Raw genomic sequence first — 23,631 nt, 5'->3', positions numbered from 1 at the left:
ATTAGGGAATACCAGGAAGAATGAAATGGGAGCGAAGGCAAAGCCAGTTCACCCTCCTTTTATATTTTCTTGCTGGGTTTTGCGTGCAGTGATGGATTGGAATAGGAGACAATGCCGGAGCCTGCAGCTGAACACGGAAATGTACTGGTAGAGCACTGTGTGAATGTGGGAAGTGAGCAACAGAGCTGGACTATTTAAAGTGCTTCAAACACCAGACAATAGGTGGTCAGTCCAATGCAAGCAGACAGCCAGGTAGATAGATAGATAGATAGATAGATAGATAGATTCTGAAATGATTCTTCTATTTGTATTTAATTTTTTTTAATATTGTACAATACAGTTACGATTTGTCATTCATGTGACCACTTTACAGCATTGAACATTTCCAGCCATTGATACTAACACAGTGTTAGACTAGGTGGAGACAATAGACAAGAAGAGGTGTGAATTATAACTATTATTTATTGTTATTTCTATTGCAGTGGCATGTACAGATCCCACACAAGCATAACAGCCGTATTGTACTAGGCACTGGCCAAACAAATAACTTGGGGACAGTCTCAGCCTTGAGAGCTCACAGCCTCAGGGTTGGTAATCGTCAGTTTACACTTACATAAATCTTTACAAATGTTACAAACTGTATAATAAATAAATACAGAAAAACAGATCTACATCACAAAACAGACTTATCTGGAGAAGTTAGAGTATCTACATCGTACCATAAAATACACGAGTATTCAACAAAATCTAGACTCCACATAGTCTTGTATAATTATTTTCAACACCCAGTATTTAATAGATGCTTTTTGCAAACAGTTTGCACTCTGTGTGACTAGTCGTCTCCTCTTGATCTCCTCATTCACACCTTGTAGCATCTGTTCATTTGGCCCTACAGAAATTTCTTTTTGATGATGCTTTAATCCTTATTCATTTCTGCTCCCCCATGAATGGGCTGGTGATTCTGCCTCCCAATGGGAGCACAATTCATTTTAACCACAACTGTTGGCATCAATGCTGACGGCTTCCCAAGATCCATTCCACACTGAGCCTTGAGACTCCTTCCTTGTGCTCAGCCCACACTTCTTCCTTGTTGTTCTCTTTGTCTTCTCCTACTTGCATCTTAGTGCCTTTGCTCATACTGCCTCCTACTCTTGGAACAGCCTCCCCGTCCCAGCACACCGAACATCATCACTCCACCTTTAAATTCCTCTTCAAAACTTATGGTTTTCAGCCTAAGCCTGTGCCACATCAGTCACCTGCTCGTCATCTCTTGCTGTAATTGTTTGCAGTGAGAAAAGAAAAAAAATCAACGCTTATAAACAGCATTCCTCACATAATATGAATCACGTCTCCTCTATTTGTTGTCACCCTCCTTCATCCCTTCCCTCCTTCATCTTAGTCTGTTGTCATCATTTCCTCTGACTGTCTTATTTAGATTAGAAACTTGTTGGGGCAAGGACTGTGTCTTTTATTTCTGTAAAGCATTTTGCACACTTAGCGCTGATGAGCAGCGTGGGTTAGTGATCAGAGGGACAGATGAGCCTCAGTAACCTTCGTGTACTGTCTGGGATCAGGGCTCCAGGCATGCTGCACACCTCCCAGGACATCAGGTCAGGTCAGCAGATGGATGTCTCTGTTCCCCTCAGAAGGGAGTCCTCAGTCACCACCACCCTACATCTCGTTCTCTTGGGTGTGGGGACTGTGAACCCCCAGCCTTGGGGCAGATGGCTCCTCTTCCTCAGCCTTTGGTACCTGCTCCTCTCTTGCTGTTGGCAGTACAGCATACCAGTTCTTGACCTCAATGGATGGGGGACTTGGGTGGAGGGGTGGATCTTTGCCTACTGCCCAAGCTGGCCAGCAGCTAAGTTTCCTCCCTGCGGAGCACCTGGTTTTCCTTTCTCTTCTGGTGCTGCAATAGTCTTTTCTAGTCAGCTAGCATCCTCCATCTTGATGTCTTCACATGTGTCCTGTTGATGAAGTCCTCATGCTTGTGGATGCTACTCAGACCAGCCACCTCCTCTTGCAGTTCTCCTACCTGCTTCCTGAGGGACACTACCAAGAGACACCTCTCTCACTCGGTGGTTCCTGCCAGAGGTGCTGGAACAATTTTTGTTGTGGGGGTGCTGAGGGCCATTGAACCAAACTGTAAACCCTGGATCTAATGAAAACTATTTCAAGCCAGGAGGTGAAGCAGCACTCCCAGCACTGGTAGTTCAAGCACCTATGGTTTCTTCCGCCTGGCTTTCTTTGGCAGGGACATGCAGGCTATATTCCCAGCAACTCAAGACCAGGGTCTAAGTAGATACCTCCAGGGTCAGAATGCCTGTCTGGCCAGGACCCACAGAGATGTAGGCAGAAGAAGAGCTAATGGGACTTTTCTAGCTGGCATTGCATAGTATTTACGTGCCTGATATGCTAAACATTCGTATGCCCCTTCATGCTTCGGCCACCATTCCAGAGGACATGCTTCCATGCTGATGACACCCGTTAAAAAAATAATGCATTAATTAAATTTATGACTGAACTCCTTCAGGGAGAATTGTACGTCCCCTTCTCTGTTTTACCTGCATTCTGCCCTATATTTCATGTTATAGCAGTCTCGGATGATGACCTGACCCAGCACATGTTGTCCATTTTAAGAACACTTTCATGCAGATTTGACAAAATGCAAAGAAGTTACCAATGTGAGATTTCGAAAGATAGCTACAGCACTTGAACCAAGGTTTAAGAATCTGAAGTGCCTTCCAAAATCTGAGAGGGACTAGGTGTGGAGCATGCTTTCAGAAGTCTTAAAAGAGCAACACTCCGATGTGGAAACTACAGAACCCAAACCACCAAAAAGGAAAAACAGCTTTCTGCTGGTGGCATCTGACTGATATGTTGAAAATGAACATGCGTCCATCAGCTCTTCTTTGGAATGTTATCGAGCAGAACCAGCCATCAGCATGGACACATGTCCCCTAGAATGGTGGTTGAAGCATCAAGGGACATATGAATCTTTAGTTTCACAAAATCTTAGAATTTGAGAAAATGTGTCTGGTTCAAGTGTGTCCCCAGGGGCACAAACACAAACGACCAGGTTCTGCAGAAGCTGTCACAAACCCATTGAGAACCCAACCCAGTGTGTTGCTCAGAGTGGGACTGGATTGTTTGGGGGTTGGTAATGGCTTACATAACCTTTCACCTTTAGATTACTAGGCCGAGTTCAGTTTGGCTGGTAGTGACCAGAGGAATAGCCCAGTGACCTCTGTGAAGAGAATTGGTTACTTTAGTCCATTTCTTAGGAGACAACCTAGAAGTCACCAGGCCTGTCTTCTAGTATTATACTGAGGCATTCAGTCTCCACAGCTGTCAGCCCGATTCTTTCAGCTGTGCTCAATTCCCCCATTTTATTTTAAAACCTAAAATGTAGCATAGTGTTCTGAAAAAACCCGCAAACTCACCTAAACCTGCCCCTATGGGCTGTACTTATAGACTGGGATCAATAGCAGTTTATACAGTAACAGGCAGTTTCTGACATAGAAGTTAGCTTTGGAAAAGACGTGTTCAGTTAGCTAGTCCATTCCCTCAGCCCCGTTGGCCAACGCAAAGTTGTTCTCCTTAATTTATAGGGATGAGGTTTCCACCACTTCCCTTTGGGGACTATGGCACAGTCTAAGAGACCTATCTGAGCATAGAATCATAGAAGATTAGGGTCGGAAGAGACCTCAGGAGGTCATCTAGTCCAACCCCCTGCTCAAAGCAGGACCAACCCAAACTAAATCATCCCAGCCAGGGCTTTTTCAAGCCAGGCTTAAAAACCTCTAAGGAAGGAGATTCCACCACCTCCCTAGGTAACCCATTCCAGTGCTTCACCACCCTCCTAGTGAAATAGTGTTTCCTAATATCCAACCTAGACCTCCTCCACTGCACCTTGAGAGCATTGCTTCTTGTTCCATCATCTGCCACCACTGAGAACAGCCGAGCTCCATCCTCTTTGGAACCCCCCTTCAGGTAGTTGAAGGCTGCTATCAAATCCCCCCTCACTCTTTTCTTCACCAGACAAAATAAACCCAGTTTCCACACCCTTTCCTTGTAAGTCAAAGCACATGGCTTTGTGTTTAGCTCAATACCAGAGACCACTGGAAAGTTTGATAGAGGAAATAATTTCCCAGACACAGGTTTCTTATTGCATCAGGCAGAAGCAAAATTTTATTAGAGTTGTACAGATTATCTCAAGTAAATAATTCTTGTGATTGGACACACAGAGCATCACAGAATGGAAGAAGCAAATAGCATGATAGGCAGGAAGGTGGACCAAAGCTCACATGGGCCCCTTAGGACACTAGTATTGGCATTAGCAGTGTTGAGTACTTCTGAAGAGCTCTTCTCCATGCTCTTTGCAGAGGTGCACAGTGAATGTGCTGGCTGAGCTCTCGCTTTGTCTGTGGGTGGGTCTTTGCTCGCTGGGTCTTACACTGGAAGATGCCAGGTTTCTCTTCTTAGTCACAAATCTTTTTGCCATGCCCTGGAGAGGGATAAATAGAACATTACTTTGCTTAGAAAGGAAGTAAAACCTTCCCTGCAGCATCAGGCTTTGAGATATACCCTAAGAGTGGGGGCTGCACACAGATACCCTGCTGACTATAAACTCTGATGAGCTCCAGAACTTCCCCCAAATTGTTTATGTGTTTAGAATACAAGAAAAGAATACAAATCCCACAGGTCGAGCCAGCTGCTGTGCTGGGAATGCACGAGTGCAGCTCCTTGTGCCCTCCCCCTGGCCACGTCCATCCCCTAGACACCCAGCTCACTCTGCCCTCAAAGGTGTTTTATTTTTCCTAGATTGCAAATGTACATTGTTGTGCTCCCCCCTCGGCTGGATGAACCTCCCGGAGATACTGTTTGTGGCCTTGGAGCCATTTTCCCATCCTCCACCAACACCTCATGTGTCAACAGTGTGCTCTTGTTGCCAAGAAGGCTAACGGCATTTTGGGCTGTATAAGTAGGGGCATTGCCAGCAGATCAAGGGATGTGCCCTCTATTTGACATTGGTGAGGCCTCATCTGGAGTACTGTGTCCAGTTTTGGGCTCCACACTACAAGAAGGATGTGGATAAATTGCAGAGAGTCCAGCGGAGGGCAACAAAAATGATTAGGGGGCTGGAGCACATGACTTATGAGGAGAGGCTGAGGGAACTGGGATTGTTTAGTCTGCAGAAGAGAAGAATGAGGGAGGATAGGATATTAGGAAAAACTTTTCCACTAGGAGGGTGGTGAAGCAGTGGAATGGGTTCCCTAGGGAGGTGGTGGAATCTCCTTCCTTAGAGGTTTTTAAGGTCAGGCTTGACAAAGCCCTGGCTGGGATGATTTAGTTGGGAACTGGTCCCGCTTTGAGCAGGGGGTTGAACTAGATGACCTTCTGAGGTCCCTTCCAACCCTGATATTCTATGATTCTCATTGGTTCCATCTCTCTGTTTTAAAGACGTTTTGCCTCCTACTTCACCCTACAAAACACCCAGCCTCCATTTCCAGCCTCTTTCTCCAAGTTCTCTAGACTCTCTCCCTCTCTCTCCCTGCTTCCACTTCAGGCTACTTCCTTCTCTTCCCGCTTTCCTCCTCCCTCTCTTTTAGCTCTCTTCTCCCTCACTTGCACCATTCATAATTCATAGTGAGAGAGTCACAGCGGCATTGGGTCCTGTTTCTTGCCAACGCTCCCCACACCATACCACTCTTGTGTCACCGTGTCCTACCAGACTCTCCAGTTGCCTTACAACAGGGTCCTGAAAGGTGAGCCACAGCACCTCAGAACCACCTAACAGAGAGTGGGTTTGACAGCTTCTCTCTTGCCCTATTGGTAAGAAGAGGACTAAAGAAACAGTTTCCCTTATAGGGCAAGTCAGTTCTTACCTTTTAGATCACCAGGGTGGCAAGATGTGACATGGGGGAGAGAGTGGGAAGATGAAGAGTAGCAGTGGGAAGTTTTAATGACCGTTCCTCCTCCTATTCCACCTCCTACGCCAATCCCGCCTTCCGAGCCCCTGTGACAAGGAAAGAATGTTTGGTGAACGAAACAGAAACCAACCTTACAACGGGATTGTAGGTTCAGTGAAGCCATGTGACTTTGCCTGTCCTCAATCACTCCCCATCCAGCAAAGAGCCAGGCCCTGGCCAGCACGCCTCCCCAGCACCCTCACTCCACTTCATCCAAGCAGAAAAGCAAAAGCACATCACTACAAGGCCAGTCATTCTGCCCACTAACTTTGCCCACGAAGGATAAACTAGTCATAGGCTACCATTGCCAATGGGCTTTTTAAACAGGGTCTGCTGTATCCCTTGCTTCCAAATCAGGAAAAATCTTTGCCTAATTATTTATACCACTTGTTTCACAGTGAAGTGGAGTTGGGGACATGCCAGATGCTTGGGATAAAAGAAGGAAAGACCTGGACTTTTGGCAAAATCTCACACCGGGTCTTTTATGCAGGTTTGAAATACTTAGGTTAATCTCTTGTTACAATTCTCTCTCGTTTTCACAGCTGCCTCTGCACCCCATGCTTCTGTCAGGAGCAGAAATGGCAAAATATTGCAATTAATCCTCTCCTTGTGGTAGTTGTTGCCTAGCACATACCAGGAAGTGCACGACAATACGAGATGGTGCTATACCATAAGTTACAATATTGGAAGGCACCTCATCTCATTAGAAGTTCTCCAATCCACAAGGAAGGAATGAGGTTTGGCTCAAGCTTTGGATACCTATCTAAACTGAATCTCCACACTCTCTGTGATTTTAGATCTCACACATTGCACAGATCACAGCATAGGTGTTTGCTTTATGCCCCGCTGTGTCCGTAGTCTACGTACACAATGTCACGCTGTCCTCCTTCCAGCAGGCAGCGGTAAGTGTGAATCTCCTGCTCCAGTCGACATTTGACATCCAGGAGGACCTTGTACTCGTGGTTCTGGGACTCAATTTCTGCTCGCAGGTCAGCCAGTTGCTGCTCCACACAGGTGATCTGTTGCTGTAACTGGCACAGGTGGCTGTTGTAGCGACTTTCGGTTTCAGCCAAAGAGGCTTCCAGGTTGTCCCTCTAAGAATTGAAGCAAAAAACCCACATGTACTTTAGCCATGCACTAAACTAAACCCATCTGGATGCAGGAAGTTGAGGATTTCCTATGCAAAAATAAAAGCAAATTGTTGCTGACGATCGGTTTGTCAGCGATATCGTCACGGCTACGTGGAGCGCCAGGCCGGGCTGGTCCCCATCAGTCCAGAAATGCAGATGTCAGTGTGTCACAGGTGAGATATCAATGGTGACAACATCACATACCTGGCTAAGATGGGCTTGTAGATCAATCTCCAGGCACTGCAACTGACGTCTAAGTTCAGAGACCTGGCTGTTGCACGACTCAACCTCCTGACTGCTTGTGATGACCTCACGATTCACCTCCTCAATCTGAAAACCAGAAACACAGAATAAAGGGCTTCAGGGGGATTTTTTAATTGTCAGGTGGGTCTAGGAGTGGGTAACAAAAGATGTAAGATGGGTAGTGGCTGGGCAAGTTTTCTGCACACTGGAATCGATCTCATCTATTGCTTGTAACTCCCCTTGCTATTCCAATGCTAAGACCCCTCAACTTTACCAGTAATTCTCCTCTGGCCTAACTGACAGGCTCGCCCACTGTTCCACCAACACCCCTCAATAATGACATGTAGCAAACCCTGTTCTTCCATGAGACACACGCACCGTACATGCACAGGGCCTCCATGCCCTGTGCACCAGGTCACTATACACCTGTGCTGATAATGTTTGGAACTTATGATACAGGAATAAATTCTCCCCACGGCGTGACTGTGTGATTCTGAAATAGCTCCTGTATTTTTGCATGAGAGCGTTATAGTTGTGATGAATTTACCTTGCATTCATACCAATCCTCAACCTCTTTGCGATTTTGCGCAATCATTGCTTCATACTGGCATCTCATCTCCTCTAGGATTTTCTTCAGATCTGGGCCAGGACAGGAATTGACCTCCACGCTCACATCACCAGTGGTCTGGTTTCTCAGACAATTGATTTCCTGCAAAGATAACCCAGATCAGCTTGTTTAAAAAGAAAAAAATGTGAGTTGAGTTTTCTGGCAAGTAAGAGCAGCAAGCCACTGTCCGTGAGCCTCTACATCCTGGGGCCCATTTCTGACAGTCACAACAACTGTCTCTGATGCATCTTCTCCAGTATAGACCCAGCCCGATGGGGAAACAAACCACAGATGATTTCCAAGCAAAACTCCACAGTGAGCACTCCTGAGGTACAGAAACAGTGGGTGTTTACTGGGATGTGTGATGGTTATTAACAGCAAATTAAGGAATTCCTGACTATTTTTGCAGGAAAAAGGGACATTTTTTATGCTTCATCTTCACCTGGGTCTTTGTGTCACTGGATCTTGCATAAGACATGTTTTCCTGTGATAGTCTCTACATTTTGCTTTTTAGTAGTTTATGTTTTCACAACAGCTACCATTTTTGTGTGTCTCTCTTCTGTACACCAGATCCAGTCAGCACATTTCCACTGTCATTTTTGTTGCATACATATTATGACTTTTTCACTAGGAGGGCGGTGAAGCACTGGAATGGGTTACCTAGAGAGGTGGTGAATTTCAATCCATAGAGATTTTTAAGGACAAAGCCCTGGCTGGGATAATTTAGTTGGGGATTGGTCCTGCTTTGAACAGGGGGTTGGACTAGATGACCTCCCGAGGTCCCTTCCAACCTTGATATTGTATGATTCTATGAGAATTAAATTTGATGAATGAAAGTCACTCATTTTCCTGAATGGGTTTGGACTAGTGTTACAGGTTCTCTTGGCCTCTTTTTGACAAAGAAGTTGTTCCTTATCTTAGATTAGTCACAATATGTTGGCTCTCTTCACATTTTTTCCTTTCATATTTACATTATAAGAGAAGGGAGCTTCGTTCAGTGCTTAGAGCTCCTGACCTACTGTTCCTGGATCTCCTACTGAGATTCCAAGTGATCTTGGGCAAGACACTTCTCTTAGCCATTCCTTAGATATCCTGGCTTCACAACAGAGAGAATACTAGCATCACAGGGATGATGTTAATACTAATTAATTGTTTATGAAGTGTTTTGAGTTGAGTTAAGTAAGTTAAGTTAAGTAATCGGCCTTGACAAATCAGCTGGAAGATTTATCCAACTCACTGCTAGTCTCTGAGGTAGCTCTCTCCCCTTCCCCTTTTGCAGAGCCCAGGAGCTCCCAGAAGCCTGATATTCCTTCCTAAGACTCAACTCCTACATTGTTCAGAAACTTTAGAGGGCTGGACCTGAGCTCTTGGGCTACTTGTGACAATTACTCCGGCACAGGATCCACCATTTGTATATTTCAAATTAGAATGAATATGATTAGGAAATGGGATTTGTGAAAGGAGCAATATCATAATAATGCAGATTATTATTAATATTCTCTTGGTCGTAGTTGCACTCGTGCCCTGCTGTTTTAATCAGGATCAGGTCCCCACTGCTGTAGTAAGTAATGTACAAAATCTAAAAAAACCAGCCCATTTAAGGGAATGAGCTCCTACCTCCTCATGGTTCTTCTTCAGACAACACAGCTCCTCCTTCAGGCACTCAAGCTGCGCCTCCAGGTCAGACCTGCACAGGGTCAGTTCGTCCAGAACTCGGCGTAAGCCATTAATATCGGCCTCCACACTCTGGCGAAGGGCCAGCTCAGTCTCATACCTAAGCCAGGGACAAGAAAGACAGAAAAGTCAGCCCCTGGCAGAACCCACCGCTGAAGATTCCTGGCATCTGCCCTTTGGTTATGAATGGGTCTGGGTTTCACTTCTTTCAGCTTTACCTTTATAGCTCTGCTTAAAGCATCACACACTAGGTCTGCGGCCTGGTCTCTCTGTGTATTCACAGGCAGGGGTTTGGTTCACAACAGACCTTCCTCTTCAGCTTCTTTTGCCCCTCTCCTCTCTACTGGAACTACTACAAAGATGTCACACACTCATTTTCCTGCACTTCCCCTGGGAAATCATCTAAACTCTTTTCTTTATTAAAAATCCGTGGGCCAGACTCTGCATAGCTCCATTGCCTTCAATGGACTCATGCCAACATGCATCCATTGTCCCTATATTTTAGCCTCCTAAGCCCCACAAGCAAACTCTTTGTGCCTCAAACACTCTGTCCTGGAAATGCCCCTATTCTGGCACCTCTAGAGTCAAAGACCGAAGGCACATCTCAAAATCTGAGACCACCACTTATGTGTCATTGTTCCCGAGTGCTCCCCCCTCGGTCTGTCTGTATCCATTGTTGTCTTTTGTCTTCTAATGGGATTGTGGGCTCTTTGGGGGCGGTGAGTGTCATTTTGTTCTGTGTTTGTACAGTGCCTAGCACAATGGTCCATAACATGGCTCATAGGTGCCATGATATTATAAATAATTAACTGATAAAATCTCACAAAAATCCCACCTGTCCCAATTTGGAAATTCCAGTAACCCCCCATTAGGAGATACCTTAATTTGGGAATAGTATAAGTAATTGTCAATTTGTAAGTAGGATGTGAGGGAACAAGAGGAGAATGATAGGGTTTGTCTTGTACAGAGAGGTACTCACTTCAGTCTGAAGTCATCAGCTGTCATCCTGCTGTTATCAATGTTCAGAATGATCTTGTTGTTGTCTAGGGTAGCACAAACAATCTGAAAAAGAAGAGAGTCCGGGAGATTTTCAGCCATGAAATCTCTTACTTATGTCACACTCAGTGCCACATTGCAAATTTCAGTCTTTTTACTCTCCCAGTATTCAAATTCTGACAGAGAGGAAGCACAGAAAATTTCTGATCCTCGGAGAAATGTTTCAGAAATACCCAAGTGTGTGAAATGAAATAGGTGAAATGCATAAATGTATAAAAACACACAGTTAAGAAGCTAACAGTTTTGTAATGATAATTAGTGTTCCCTGGTGCCTACTGTAACAAACCTCACATTTTCAAACTTGGTCTAGAGTTCGTAACTACGAGTTTATATGTTTTTCATCGCAAGACTTACATTACAGCCCAGGATTTGGCGTGTATCTCTCTCCTGTACCCTGTGAATCTGTCCGCTTTGTTTTTCCTATCTGACTAATCCTTCTTCAGAATACACTTGGAAAATATTTTTTACAAAAATTCAATTGCCCAATCAAAACTATTGATGACAAAGTATTATTTTTTTCTTATTGTTCTTTAGGAGAATAGTCCCCTTCCCCACCCCCATTTCTGTTGAAATAGAAATGGGATTGTAACTAGAATTCGGGAAAACTGATGACAGGACACTATGTAATAATGAAGATAACTCAGTGGATTAATGAATGAATTTCTCTTCTCGTCTCCCTTTTGGGTATAAATATATTAAAACATCCTGTTACAAACTTCATTCAGGAGGAGTACTGACCAGGCCGATTGTTCCCTGCCTATGTAACCTTTTTCTCTTTGTACAAATCTGGTCAAGAAAAGGCAAATTGTAAATGGAATCATAAGTTTTCACATCCTCACTCGTAGTTCATAGAAGGAGTTGCCTTAATTTATGTCTGCAAAGAACATTTTACAAAAGTGAAATGGGATCTGAACAGAGACTCAGAGGGAAGCTCTTAGAATAGGGAATACAGCCCAAAAAATGTCACCTGATTTTGAAGATCTTCTATTTCCTTATAGTAGCAGCTGTAGTCCTTTGGTTCACCGGTGTGTCCATGATGGGCATACCATTCCCTGATTTTGCACTCTAGGGCAGCGTTTTCTTCCTCCAGGCATCGCACCTTGTCCAGGTAAGAAGCCAGGCGATCATTAAGGTTCTGCATGGTCAGCTTTTCATCACAGGTGACAAATGCGCCATCTCCACAAACACCACCAAAGCCACCACCAACTGCACCACCAAAGCCACCACCAAAGCCACCTCCAACTACACCACCAAAGCCACCTCCATATCCACAGCGGGTACTGCCACCACCAAACCCAATGCTGGAACAACCTCCATAGCCATATCCTGGGAGACCTCCTGCTAAGACACCTCCATAGCTACCTCCGGAAAAGCTACCAGCACTCAGTCCCGCTCCACAACTTGCTCCACCACTGTAACTCCTACCCGAAAAGCCTCCACTGCTGCCTATCCCACAAGAGCTATATCTTCCAGAAGAGACTGAAGAAATCCTTCCTCCACCACCACCTCCAACCGCACAGCTACCACCGCTACTCCTCCCTTTGGTAGAGAGAGTAACAGTCTGCTTGGTGCTGCAGCTCATAGCGACAGCGATTAAGAATCCAACCCAAAGCCCAAAGCAAGAGGCACAGCTTGATATGAATTCAGACTGCAGATTTTCTATCCCCACAGATCTCTATTTATACCTTCCACAGTGTGTGTCACCAGTAGGGTATTTCTCCTTCCCATGGGGCTGGCTAGTCTTGCTTTTTATGCCAAGAATAATTTCCCAAAGGCAGTTTCCTTCCAGAAATCCCAGTACACAAGGAATTTAAGTTACATGTCAGCAGTTTGTTTCAAAAATACACTCACAATGATGTTTTATGAATCATCAGCTTTTCCTTATGATGAAAACTTTACAAGAAGCCAGGAAAAAACATGGCCCTAAATTATATGCCAGGAATAAATCATAGAACATATTGCAACAGAGAACTCTTAATCTGTAATTATTTTATTTTCATTTTTATTTTGTCTTTAATAAGCATTTTTTTCATATGAGATGCTACGGTGTAGATATAGAAGATCAAAATGAATGAATGAATAAGTATGGAGTCTTGCTCTGATAAAGTGAAAACCTCACTGTAGAAAGATCTGACACACCATGATAGAAATACTCAGGTCTGCTCCTTGGCACAGTGGTAGATACTAGGTCCAGTACACTCCTAGCAAAGCTCTGAGAGCTTGGACACCACTACCGCTATAATATACAGGGACAAACTAAGAGGATTCACAGACCTGGCACACTGCCCAAAAGCCCAAGAGGAAATCTTAATGATGGGATGCTTTTCTTTTCAAGTGCACAAACACACAAATTCTCTAATAGATGGAAATTTTCAAGCAACTGTTAGTAGTAGTTGGCCTTTGTCTCACAAACAACCAGTTAGGCCTTTACGGGAGATGTTATGATCAACCCTCATTTATATGGACTGTGATGCTTTGAGAGAAGACAGAGAGGATGTCAGCTGCCACCCCAGAAGAGAGGGGCTTCTTTGCGAAAGAGTTAGAACTATTTACATCCAGCCAGAACCAGTCAACGCTGGACAGTCAATACTCGCCAGCATGAGATATTGTGCTAGGGTTCTGGAAGCCCTAACTGGAAAATTAGGAGCAATCAGGAACTCTCTATACAAGGAGAGGCTAAATAGTGTTGCCTGAATGAGAGAGAAAGAGATTCCACATTAGAGAAGAAAGAGTTACTGAAAAACTGCTTGCTGCTGTGAGCACCTAGTTCTCCAACCCTTCTCCCCTGGAAAATAGTGTAAGATTAAACTCCTAGTCACACTTCTCAAACCATCTCATATTTACTGGTGGGATTAGCTGTCTCTCCTAGGCATTTATATGGCTCCCATCACCCCAGCATTCCAACTGCCTTTCAAGTGTTTATGGATTTATCCTCATCCCATCCATGTGAGGTAGGGTGCTATGATCTCCACTAACTGACTGATTGATTTAGATTTAGATTTAGATGCCTATCCAAGGCTGTAGGCACCCTGACACATTCATTAATTATATAGTACATGGAAATCCCAGCAGCACTGGAATAATACTTCCAATAGGGTAGGGAGATGAAGACAGAAATGACTTGCTCCAGCTCCCAGAGTGAAGCTGTGGCTGAGCCAGGAATTTAACCTAGAGCTGCTGAATTAGGCTACGATACCTTAAAAACAAGCCTGTCCTTCCTTCAGATCTGTGACTCAGTCCATCCCCACATACCACTCAGCAAAGACTCACTCATGAGTAAGGAGGAAAGGGGTAAGGAGGAAAATCTGATTTTCATCACTTGCATTGTGGAGTACCATTGGAGTCAGGGTGAGGATCTGTGGATGAAAAGAAATTAATATGATGTTTTTGTTGCTGGATTCAAGCTTTGGTTGGGCTGTGTAAGATAACTGAAAAATGATCCAGCCACAATCCACAGCAAGCAGTATTTCTGGATGAAGTTACATAACATTTCCTCTTTCAGACAGTGGCAGCTCCAGGCACCAGTGCAGCAAGCGCGTGCCAGGGGTGGCAAGCCGCGGGGGGGTGCCCTGCCGGTCCCTGCTAGGGTGGCAGTCAGGCAGCCTTCGGTGGCTTGCCTGCGGGAGGTCCGCCAGTCCCGTGGATTCAGCGGCAATTCGGTGGTGGGTACACCGACGCCGTGGGACCGGCGGACCTCCCACAGGCAAGCTGCTGAAGGCTGCCTGACTGCCGTGCTTGGCATGGCAAAATAGCTAAAGCCGTCCCTGCTTTCAGAGGTATCGTTTTAGCACTGCAGAGTTCCACTTTCTTGCCAGCACATCCGGTTGCCTGAATTACATGCAGACCAGACAGGTTTATTGTCAATTCCACGTTCAGTATTATAGGAAGATCTTTGTACATTTGTAGTTAGCTAAAGACTCCATTGCTTGATGTACAGGCCCTGCCATGGATCCGAGAGGGAAACGCATTTATGTTTCCTACTCATCTCATTAACTCCGACTCTCTCCTGCTCTCTGTGACAGCAAACTGTCCTTTTGCTTCAAAACTTGCAGCAGCATGTGTTACTGTTTTTCCCACCAAAATGATTAATATCCTGCTGCACCTTCCCACCGATGGCTTTTTATAACAATGGGCAGAGTTAATTTTCAGGACATCTCTCTCTCTTTCTCTGTCTGGTTCTTTTGTTCATCAAAAGTCCACTGTAGAATATTTTCTCTCCGAGCCCTGGGTGCTCCATGAGGAGGGTGTGTCCAAACCAGCAGAACTTTCTTTCGTAAGCATTGCTTCCATGATGTTTCTGCAACATTGTTAGACATGATTTTATCTTGTCACTTGTCATAATTACCTTATACAATTTGCATAATAACTGCCAGGCGTCATCTATTAAATTTTTCCAGTTCTTTGATGTGCAGACGGAGAGTAAGTTGGAAATCAAGACTCTACAGTAACTGTGGACTTTGATTTTTGCATGTGGGTGTGGGATACTGTGCTGATTGCAGTTTTAGTGTTGCAACCTTTCAAATTCAGACTATGCCTTTTTATCTGGCTAATGATTTCCGGGTCAGTAATGACCATGTCTGACAAAATTCCAAGCAGGTAAATGAAATCATTACCGTGCTGAATTTGGCAACATTGATTGTGGTCCTAGGTCTTAAATATGCCTTCCAAGGTGCCGGTTTTGTACATTACTTCAGTTTCTCTCACACTGGTGGTTAGTTCGTAGCTTTGAGTTATCTCAGCACATTTGTTAGTGATGAAGTGGAGGTGTGGAGAGCGTGTGCAACAAGAGCAGAATCATCTACTCATAGAAGCTCATCCCTAACCTACTCGATTTCTTGTCTGGAGGCTTTAATCTGCTTGCAGAGTCTGCTGATATTTCATGATGCAATAAAAAGTCCTGGCATTTACATACTGGGGGCATCATTGATTATCATGGCAAAGAAGAGTCCCGGAGACTTACTTAGGGAATACCAGGAAGAATGAAGAGGGAGCGAAGGCACAGCAGGTTCACCCTCCTTTTATATTTTCTTGCTGGGATGTGTGTGCAGTGATGGATTGGAATAGGAGACAATGCCGGAGCCTGCAGCTGAACATGGAAATGTACTGGTAGAGCACTGTGTGAATGTGGGAAGTGAGCAACAGAGCTGGACTATTTAAAGTGCTTCAAACACCAGACATTAAGGTGGTCAGTTCAATGCAGATAGATAGCTAGATAGATAGATTAGATAGACAGACCCAGGCCAGTTGGGAACAGCAGAGTGGTAGAAGGGAGATATACTGGCCACTGGATAAGCAGTTTTCTGTTCCCTGAGTGACCAGAGCAGGGGCTGCTCCAGGCTAATGAGAACACCTGACTCCAATTAACCTGCTAAGAGTCAGGTGAGGCTGTTAAGCACCTGACTCTAATTAAGGCCCCTCTAATGCTATAAAAAGGCTCATTCCAGTCAGGCCAAAGGGAGCCAGAGGAGAGGAAGTGCGTGCGAGGAACTGGGAGAAAGAGGCGTGCAAGAAGCTGAGAGTGAGCAGGCAAACTGCTGGAGGACTGAGAAGTACAAGCGTTATCAGACATCAGGAGGAAGGTCTAGTGGTGAAGACAAAGAAGGTGTTGGGAGGAGGCCATGGGGAAGTAGGCCAGGGAGTTGTAGCTGTCGCACAGCTGTACCAGGAGGCACTCTAGACAGCTGCAGTCCACAGGGCCCTGGGCTGGAACCTGGAGTAGAGGGAGGGTCCGGGTTCCCCCCAACCTCCCAACTCCTGATCAAACACAGGAGGAATTGACCTGGACTGTGGCTTCTACCAGAGGGGAAGGTCTCTGGGCTGTTTCCCAGCCCACAGGGTGAATCTGTGAATAAGCGCAGGACCCACCAAGGTGGAGGAGGAACTTTGTCACAATAGATAGATAGATAGAGGTATACCCAACTTGCTGTTTCTTCTTAAATGATTCTTTTATTTATATTTACATTTTGTACAAATATTGTACAATACATTTGTGATGTTTCATTCATATGACTGCCTCACAGCTTATAGCATTTACGGCCATTGATACTAAGCAAGTGTTAGACTAGGTGTGAAATATTATTTGTATTGCAGTAGTATATACAGATCTCATACAAGTATAGAAGCCCTATTGTACTAGGAACTGGACACACAAACAACGCGAGGACAGTCCCAGGCCTTGAGAGCTCACAGCCTGAGGGTTGGTAATCATCATGGGAGTTTACACTTACATAAATCTTTACAAATGTTACAAACCATACAATAAATAAATACAGAAAATCAGATCTACATCATAAAATAGACTTTTATGGAGAATTTAGAGTAGCTACATCATACCTTAAAATACACGAGTATTCAAAAAATCTAGGATAAACATAGTCTTGTATAATTTTTTGCAATATGCAGTATTTCATGATGATTCCAAACATGTGACTAGTGGTGTCTACGGAGGCACTTACGTAGCTCTGGGATGTGAAAGAGCCAACCCCTGAACAATGTACGTTACCATGGGCGCCAACTTATATGGGCTCCTGGGTCTAAAGCCCCAGGAATATTCAAAGTCAGGGGCTCTGCTCCACCAATATTTGGAGCCGCGGGGAGCCCAGAGCCCTTTAAATCCCAGCCGCTTCATTTTATATCGGCTTACAGGGCGGGAGCGGGGGGGGCACCACCATTTTGGGCCCCACCAAAAATTATACAAACCTGCCGCCTATGTACGTTACACCAACCTAACTGCCAGTGTTGACATGCAGATTGATAGATAGATTAGACAGTTGTCAGGAGCGCTTCTCCCACTGACATAGCTAGTACTGCCGCTGGCAGGGCTGGAGTTGTTAAGCTGACAGGAGGGTTCTCTCCTGTGAGCTTAGAGTAGTTACATTACAGAGCTTACAGCAGTGCAGCTGCGTCGCTCCAGCTCTACTGTTGTAAATGCTCTAGTGTAGCCATAACCTCAGTCTTCTCATTCACACCTTGTAGCATCTGTTCATTTGTCCCTACAGAAATTTCTTTTTGATGATGCTGTAATCTGTATTCATTTCTGCTCCCCATGGATGGGCTGGTGATTCTGCCTCCCAATGGGAGCACAATTCATTTTAACCACAACTGCTATAATATATGGAGATGTACCTATCTCATAGAGCTGGAAGGGACCCTGAAAGGTCATTGAGTCCTTGGGAACTAAGGTCACCTGCTGCTCCCAGCTTCCATGGGTGGAGGGGGAACCCCCAGCTCCCAGCCACCACGGTGCGGGGGGAAACCAGGGAGCTGCAGCAGCAAAAGTCACAGACAGGTCACGGATTCCGTGAATTTTTGTTTCTTGGCCGTGACCCGTCCATGACTTTTACTAAAAATAACCATGACAAAATCTTAGTCTTACTCGTGACTTTCAGCCTAAGCCTGGGCCTGTCAATCACCTGCTCGTCCTCTCTTGCTGTACATTGTTCATGTAGGAAAAGTGAGAAAAGAAAAAACGTAAAGCTTATAAATGGCATTCCCCACATAACATGAATCACGTCTTCTCTCCTTTGTGTAACCCTCCTTCCTCCCTTCCCTCCTTTCATCTTTGCCTGTTGTCATCACTTCCTCTGTCTAATTTCGATTATAAACTTGTTGGGGCAAGGACTGTGCCGCCTTTTCTTTCTGTAAAGCATTTTGCACACTTAGCTCGGGGTGCCGTATAAGCATAGCTGTGGCCAAAGCACTAGTGAAATGCCTGGGACCAGTTATTGTTAGAGATGAACTAGATGAACTGGATACAGAGCTCTCCATAGATAAGGTCTTGCCAAAGGGCTGGCTACACAAGCACACCCAGATGGTTGCTGAGGATATTGTGTGAGTTAAACACTGTCTCTTCTCTGAACACAGAGTCTCAGAGCAGGCAGCTCCTAAGGATGCTGGTTAGAATTTACCTTTTTGAGTAATTCCTTGAGTTGCAGAGCAGGTGGCTGAAAGAGTAGTTAGAGCCACTGAACTAATCTGTGGTCAATGTTGAGAACAATGGTCTCTGTGACACTCTATACCTCGGGGGAACACCTTGTAACCCCCATATTCCTCAGTTATATATAATTGTGATATTGCATATAAAGCCGGCCAGGTGAGGTATCAGGGGAAAGGTTATGATCCGGTGAAAGCCATTGTTCAATCTAAATATGTATCCCATCAATGCATATAAACTTATAAGAATTGTGTTGTATGGTTGTCACTAAAATATGCTGTGGGTTTGGGAAGTGCCCAGATATTAGCGCTCCAGAGACAACGACAAGGGTGGTAGCCAACACCTGGATGGGTGCTGAGCAGACATCACCAGCGATTGTCCAGCCAAGGAGTTACAGTTCAGTGACTCACTCATAGGAGAGACACCGGGGTATTGCTTCACCTTGTGACTCAGCAATGCCCACCAGACATGCCTGGACTTGTGTTCTCCAAGCACATGGACTGAGGGTATAAAACAGAACACAGTGGCCACAGGCTTGGCCTTTTGTCCTGCCCCCACCTATGCTGCAAGCAACAAGAATGCTCAGAAGACTGAAGACTCCAACAGAGGAGACTGGCCCAGGTTTAAGAGACAATCCTGTATATTAAGGACTGTAACATCAGTGGGGTGAGAACATTGCTTGATCTAAATACTGTCTGGTATGGTAAGGGTTAGGGTTTAGACTGCATGCTGGGATTTTATTTTCTTTGGTAACTCTCTCTGACTGTTTGCCTGATAATCACTTAAAATCTATCTTTTGTAGTCAATAAACTTGTTTTACTGTTTATTTTTACCAGTGAGTTTGCCTGATGTGTTTGGTAAATCTGCTCAGGTTACAGAGGCTAGTGTATGTCCTCTTTCCATTGATGAAGCGGTGAACCAATTAATAAACTTGCATTGCTCAAGAAAGGTCTTGTGTAGTGCAAGACGGTATATTCCTGAGGTACAAGGCTGGGAACTGGTGGGATATGGTTGGTGCCTTTCTCTGTATGATTCATGAGTGGCTCTGGGAGCATCCATGCAAACTAGCAGGGTGTGCTGAGTGATCATAGCACCTGGAGGGGTTTGCTGCTGGTCACTAGCAAGGCATTGCGAGAGACAACTCAGCCTGAAGAGTTAAGGGGGCACAGTGATCCCACAGTTCCAGGCTGCACCCCGTGGATCCTGTCACAGTCTCTATGCAACCATGCCCTGTGACTTGGGGCTGAAGGGTGAAAGTAAAAGGAGAGGGGTCACAAGAACCGAGTGTACTGTCAGCAGGGGAGAGACCAAGGTCTAGAAAGTAAGCTGGATTCTGGCTACAGGGCTGCATCATAGTTTCATATTGGCATCTCATCTCTAGGATCTGGACCAGGACAGGAACTCACCTCCGCATTGATATCACCAGTTGACTGGCTTCTCAGACAATTCATTTCCTGCACAGAGAACCCACAGCAAACATAGTGAGTTCACTTCTGTAGCAAAAAGTAGTAAAAACCACCTCGGGGAGCCAATGAACAGCTTCTTTATGAGACTCATCTTTGACACATCTCTAGTGCTGGTCACATCTCCACTGAAGCCAACAGAGTCACACCTGTCTACGCTAGTTGTGAATTTGTCACTGGAAGCAGAGCAGCATTCCCTGGGTATCAATGAGTTCTGCAAGCACTGTGCTTTTGGGGGTGATGATTAACCAAAACGGAGTGGGCAGCACTGACTGTTGTGCTAGGGAGGAGAATTACTTTCCTACATGTAACCATGTCTCCAGATCTACCTGGGCGTTCTAGTCACTCTGGGATGCGGATCCTGCATGGGGATGTTACATTTTTCAGTGGTGCATATTGTCATATATTTTCCTTTTGGCTTTTATAGAAACTAAATCCAATCTGCCCAATTCTAGTGTCAGCTTTTCCCACATAAATGAACTGAAGGAACTTGATGAATCAAACCTGCTCATTCCACTGAATTGACTTGGACTAATGTTACAGGTCTGTAGATCTAGACAGATATGCCAGCCAAGCCATCTATACGTGTCTTTTCTAGCTCCAATATCTAAGAGTCTGGATATTACTCTTAGACCCTTTTGCCAACTCCCTGGTAGTTGGCAAAGAAAGTACCCTGCCACCAGCCCACTCCTTCCTTTCCTGAATAGACATTTCTGGAAGCTGTAGGTTGGCCAGTCTGTCAGCTACTGCCTGGAATAACTAGTTTTGCACATGGTTATCTTCCATTCTACAACTTTTGAGCAGGTTTTCCTTTAGGGCAGGGGTTCTCCAGCTTTTTCTTTCGTTTTAACCCTCCCCCCCTCAACATGCTATAAAAATTCCATGTCCCGTCTGTGCCACAACAACTATTTTTTCTGCATATAAAAGCATTAGAGGGTAGCAAGCAGGGCAATTGCCCGGGGCTCCATGCCACAGAGGGCCCTGTGAAGCTAGGTTGTTCGGGCTTCGGCTTCGTGCCCTGGGCCCCAGCAAGTCTAGCGCCGGCCCTGCTTGGCGGAGCCCCTGAAACCTGCTTGTGGGCTCCTGGTTGAGAACCACTGCTTTAGGGAAGAGAAGCTAGAGGAGTCCCATTACAGGGGAGGGTGGGGAAAATGCAGTAGTGTTTGTTATTTGGGCTCTAACTCCTTTCTCAATTAGAACAATACCATCTAGCTCATGTAATACAGCACAGCTTACTTGGAAATTTGATCTGTCACATGGTTCTTTAGTTCCCCACATTCATTTGTTTGCCCTTGTATCTCCCCATATGTTGCAGTCCATCTTTTCCTGTGTTTGCTTTATTCTACCCATTAAAAGTTCACTCTTCAGCATTTTCTCTGGCAAACTCTTGTCATCCTCGAGGAGAGTGTGTCCCGTCCTGCAGAGCCTGGCTTTCCCAAGTATTGTGTGTCCTATTTGGCTGAGCTCATCTTGTCACCACAAATATATAATAGCTCGAAGGTGCTCTTGATTATTTATTTTCAGCCCTTTGTGGTGCCAACAATACCTTGGCCATAATTAATAAATGTAATTTATGCTGCAGCTACACCGGCAAATTTAGGACACACAAGTCACCATTATTGCAGCTCCATTAGTGATGTCAATACTGAGACTGTAGTGTAGACAAGCCTTGTACACTTTTACCATCAGGTTATCTAACCCATCTCCGAGCAGAATTAGACGACACTCTGATAAAAATGCCTGTGTTTACCCGACAGTCTCTGCTATTGCTATGACTGGTGGAGAGGTAGCAATGGTAAATTACAAGAATTTCTGGTCAAAATCTTGTTTTTTCACAAATTGTAAAGATAATGATCAGTTTACATTTCATTCAAAACATTTCACTCTTATTTTTCAACAAAAAAACCTTCAGCATATTTTGTTTCATTTTGAAAGTGTGTAGCGTTTCAAAAGCAAGTTTTGAATTGTTTGTGAGGGATTCCCCTTTTCTGTCACTTTTTTTTACTTTTTCCCTAAAACTAAACATGCCGAGGTTTTTAACCTTTCCTCATAGGTCAGGTCTTCTAAAACTTTTATTGGTTTTGTTGCTGTCTGTTAAATGTGATCACAAGGTAATGCGAAGGCACCTGCAAAATGTTCTGTGAACATTTTATATATAATATGCCTAGTAAAGTGGTTACCCTATAAGTTAGGTAAGAAAACAGGAACTGAAATGACATTTGTGTTTGTAGCTTTATATTTAATTTACTCTAATTTTATAACGTGACTTAGAAATACAGTGGAATTCTGTACAGAGAGGGATTTGGAGCGATTCCTACCTTTTCTGATAAATATATCCAAATGATATCTCTATGCAAGTCATGAAACTGGGAGCTCCTCAACTTGAACATTTCATAAAAGTAAAACCTTCGTCTCTCATGAACAGAGTCCTTTTTGCAGATATTTTAATGCCTAGATTGGTCAGTTAAATTGCAGTAAGCTCAATGCTGCAATCCTAACTTGCTCTGAGTAATACTTATGAAAGTACTAGTCCTATTGAAGTCAATGATACAACTTTGTAGGTGCTTCTCAGTGTGATTAACGGTTACAGAATTGAGCCCAGTATTGTTAGCTTTAATGAGCACTCCTGCAAACTGTTACATTTTGTTCAGTCTCAAGCACAATCCCCCAGCCATCACCTCCACCATCAATAAATCCTATAAAGTTCTTCGCTCAGCCATTCCCAGGTATTTCCTAGCAATCCGCTGAGTAACAAAACATTCCCCAAGATTCTTTATGCTGCATTTGGGAAACCTATCCCTCTTGCTCTCGTCCTTCATTCAACCTCAGAACAACTCCATCTTCTGGCTGCCCGTGGGTGACTCTTGGCTATATGGTACCTCCCACCAAGGGTTTGCCTCAGGCCTTTAGAGTGACAAAGACAAGATTCAATTTTGCATGAATGAGAAGAAAAGGTTTATTAGACATTTGCAGACTTCAGTGCAGCACTCAAAGACAGGTGAAGGAGAATGCACAAACTGAGCTGAGTATTCCCCATGGCCCAGTCAGATACAGCGACTGGATCATTCAGTGAATCTCTTGCTTTATTGTTTCTGAGCGGCTCCGGCCTTGAGACCGGGATCCATAGAGTGCTCTGTACTGTTAGCGGGTGGAAAGCTGAACCTGCTCACGGGAAGAGACCACCTTTCCGTCTTGGACCTCCTCAACAATCGTGCGGACTTGACGAGCGGATGAGATTACTTCAAAGAAGAGAGAAAAACAGTTATTTGGAGCATAGAGAAGATATGATGTATGTTCCCTAGGCATTTTGAATATACTGTTTCAAAGAATCCTTCATTGGCTGAGGGGAGAAAGAAAAAATGTGATTCCAAAAGTTAACTTGTATAAATCACCTAAACAAGTCAAGAGAAAGCAAAATCTCAGCCTGGATTCATAGGAAAGGTCACCACAATTTGTAGACCTTTAAAGTGAAGATTGAGCTATTTGCATATAATTTTGAGCTCATATTTGAACCAGTACCTCCATCTCCAGATTCCAGTGATGGATTTTCACA

General features: G+C 44.6%; 2 protein-coding genes across 2 annotated transcripts in view; both read right to left on the bottom strand.

The window, feature by feature from the left end:
- Nucleotides 1–4,481: 4,481 nt before the first annotated feature.
- LOC123356433 (keratin, type I cytoskeletal 19-like) lies at nucleotides 4,482–12,264 on the bottom strand. The gene is made up of 8 exons (XM_044999690.1): nucleotides 11,650–12,264; nucleotides 10,606–10,688; nucleotides 9,570–9,726; nucleotides 7,893–8,054; nucleotides 7,307–7,432; nucleotides 6,840–7,066; nucleotides 5,889–6,019; nucleotides 4,482–4,507 (listed from the first exon to the last, which is right to left on the bottom strand). The coding sequence occupies exons 1-8, from the start codon at nucleotides 12,262–12,264 to the stop codon at nucleotides 4,482–4,484; spliced, it is 1,527 nt and encodes a 508-aa protein (XP_044855625.1).
- Nucleotides 12,265–23,045: 10,781 nt separating this feature from the next.
- Nucleotides 23,046–23,631, bottom strand: part of LOC123356432 (keratin, type I cytoskeletal 14-like) — a 34,078-nt gene continuing 33,492 nt past the window's right edge. Inside the window, exon 9 of the mRNA XM_044999683.1 lies at nucleotides 23,046–23,317. Coding sequence (XP_044855618.1) covers nucleotides 23,220–23,317 — 98 coding nt within the window. The 3' untranslated portion in view covers nucleotides 23,046–23,219. The remainder of the gene's footprint in view (nucleotides 23,318–23,631) is intronic.

The sequence above is a fragment of the Mauremys mutica genome, chromosome 25 (genome assembly GCF_020497125.1).
Source record: "Mauremys mutica isolate MM-2020 ecotype Southern chromosome 25, ASM2049712v1, whole genome shotgun sequence".
NCBI classification, from domain to species: domain Eukaryota; kingdom Metazoa; phylum Chordata; order Testudines; family Geoemydidae; genus Mauremys; species Mauremys mutica.
This window is presented reverse-complemented; position numbering and strand designations above follow the sequence as displayed.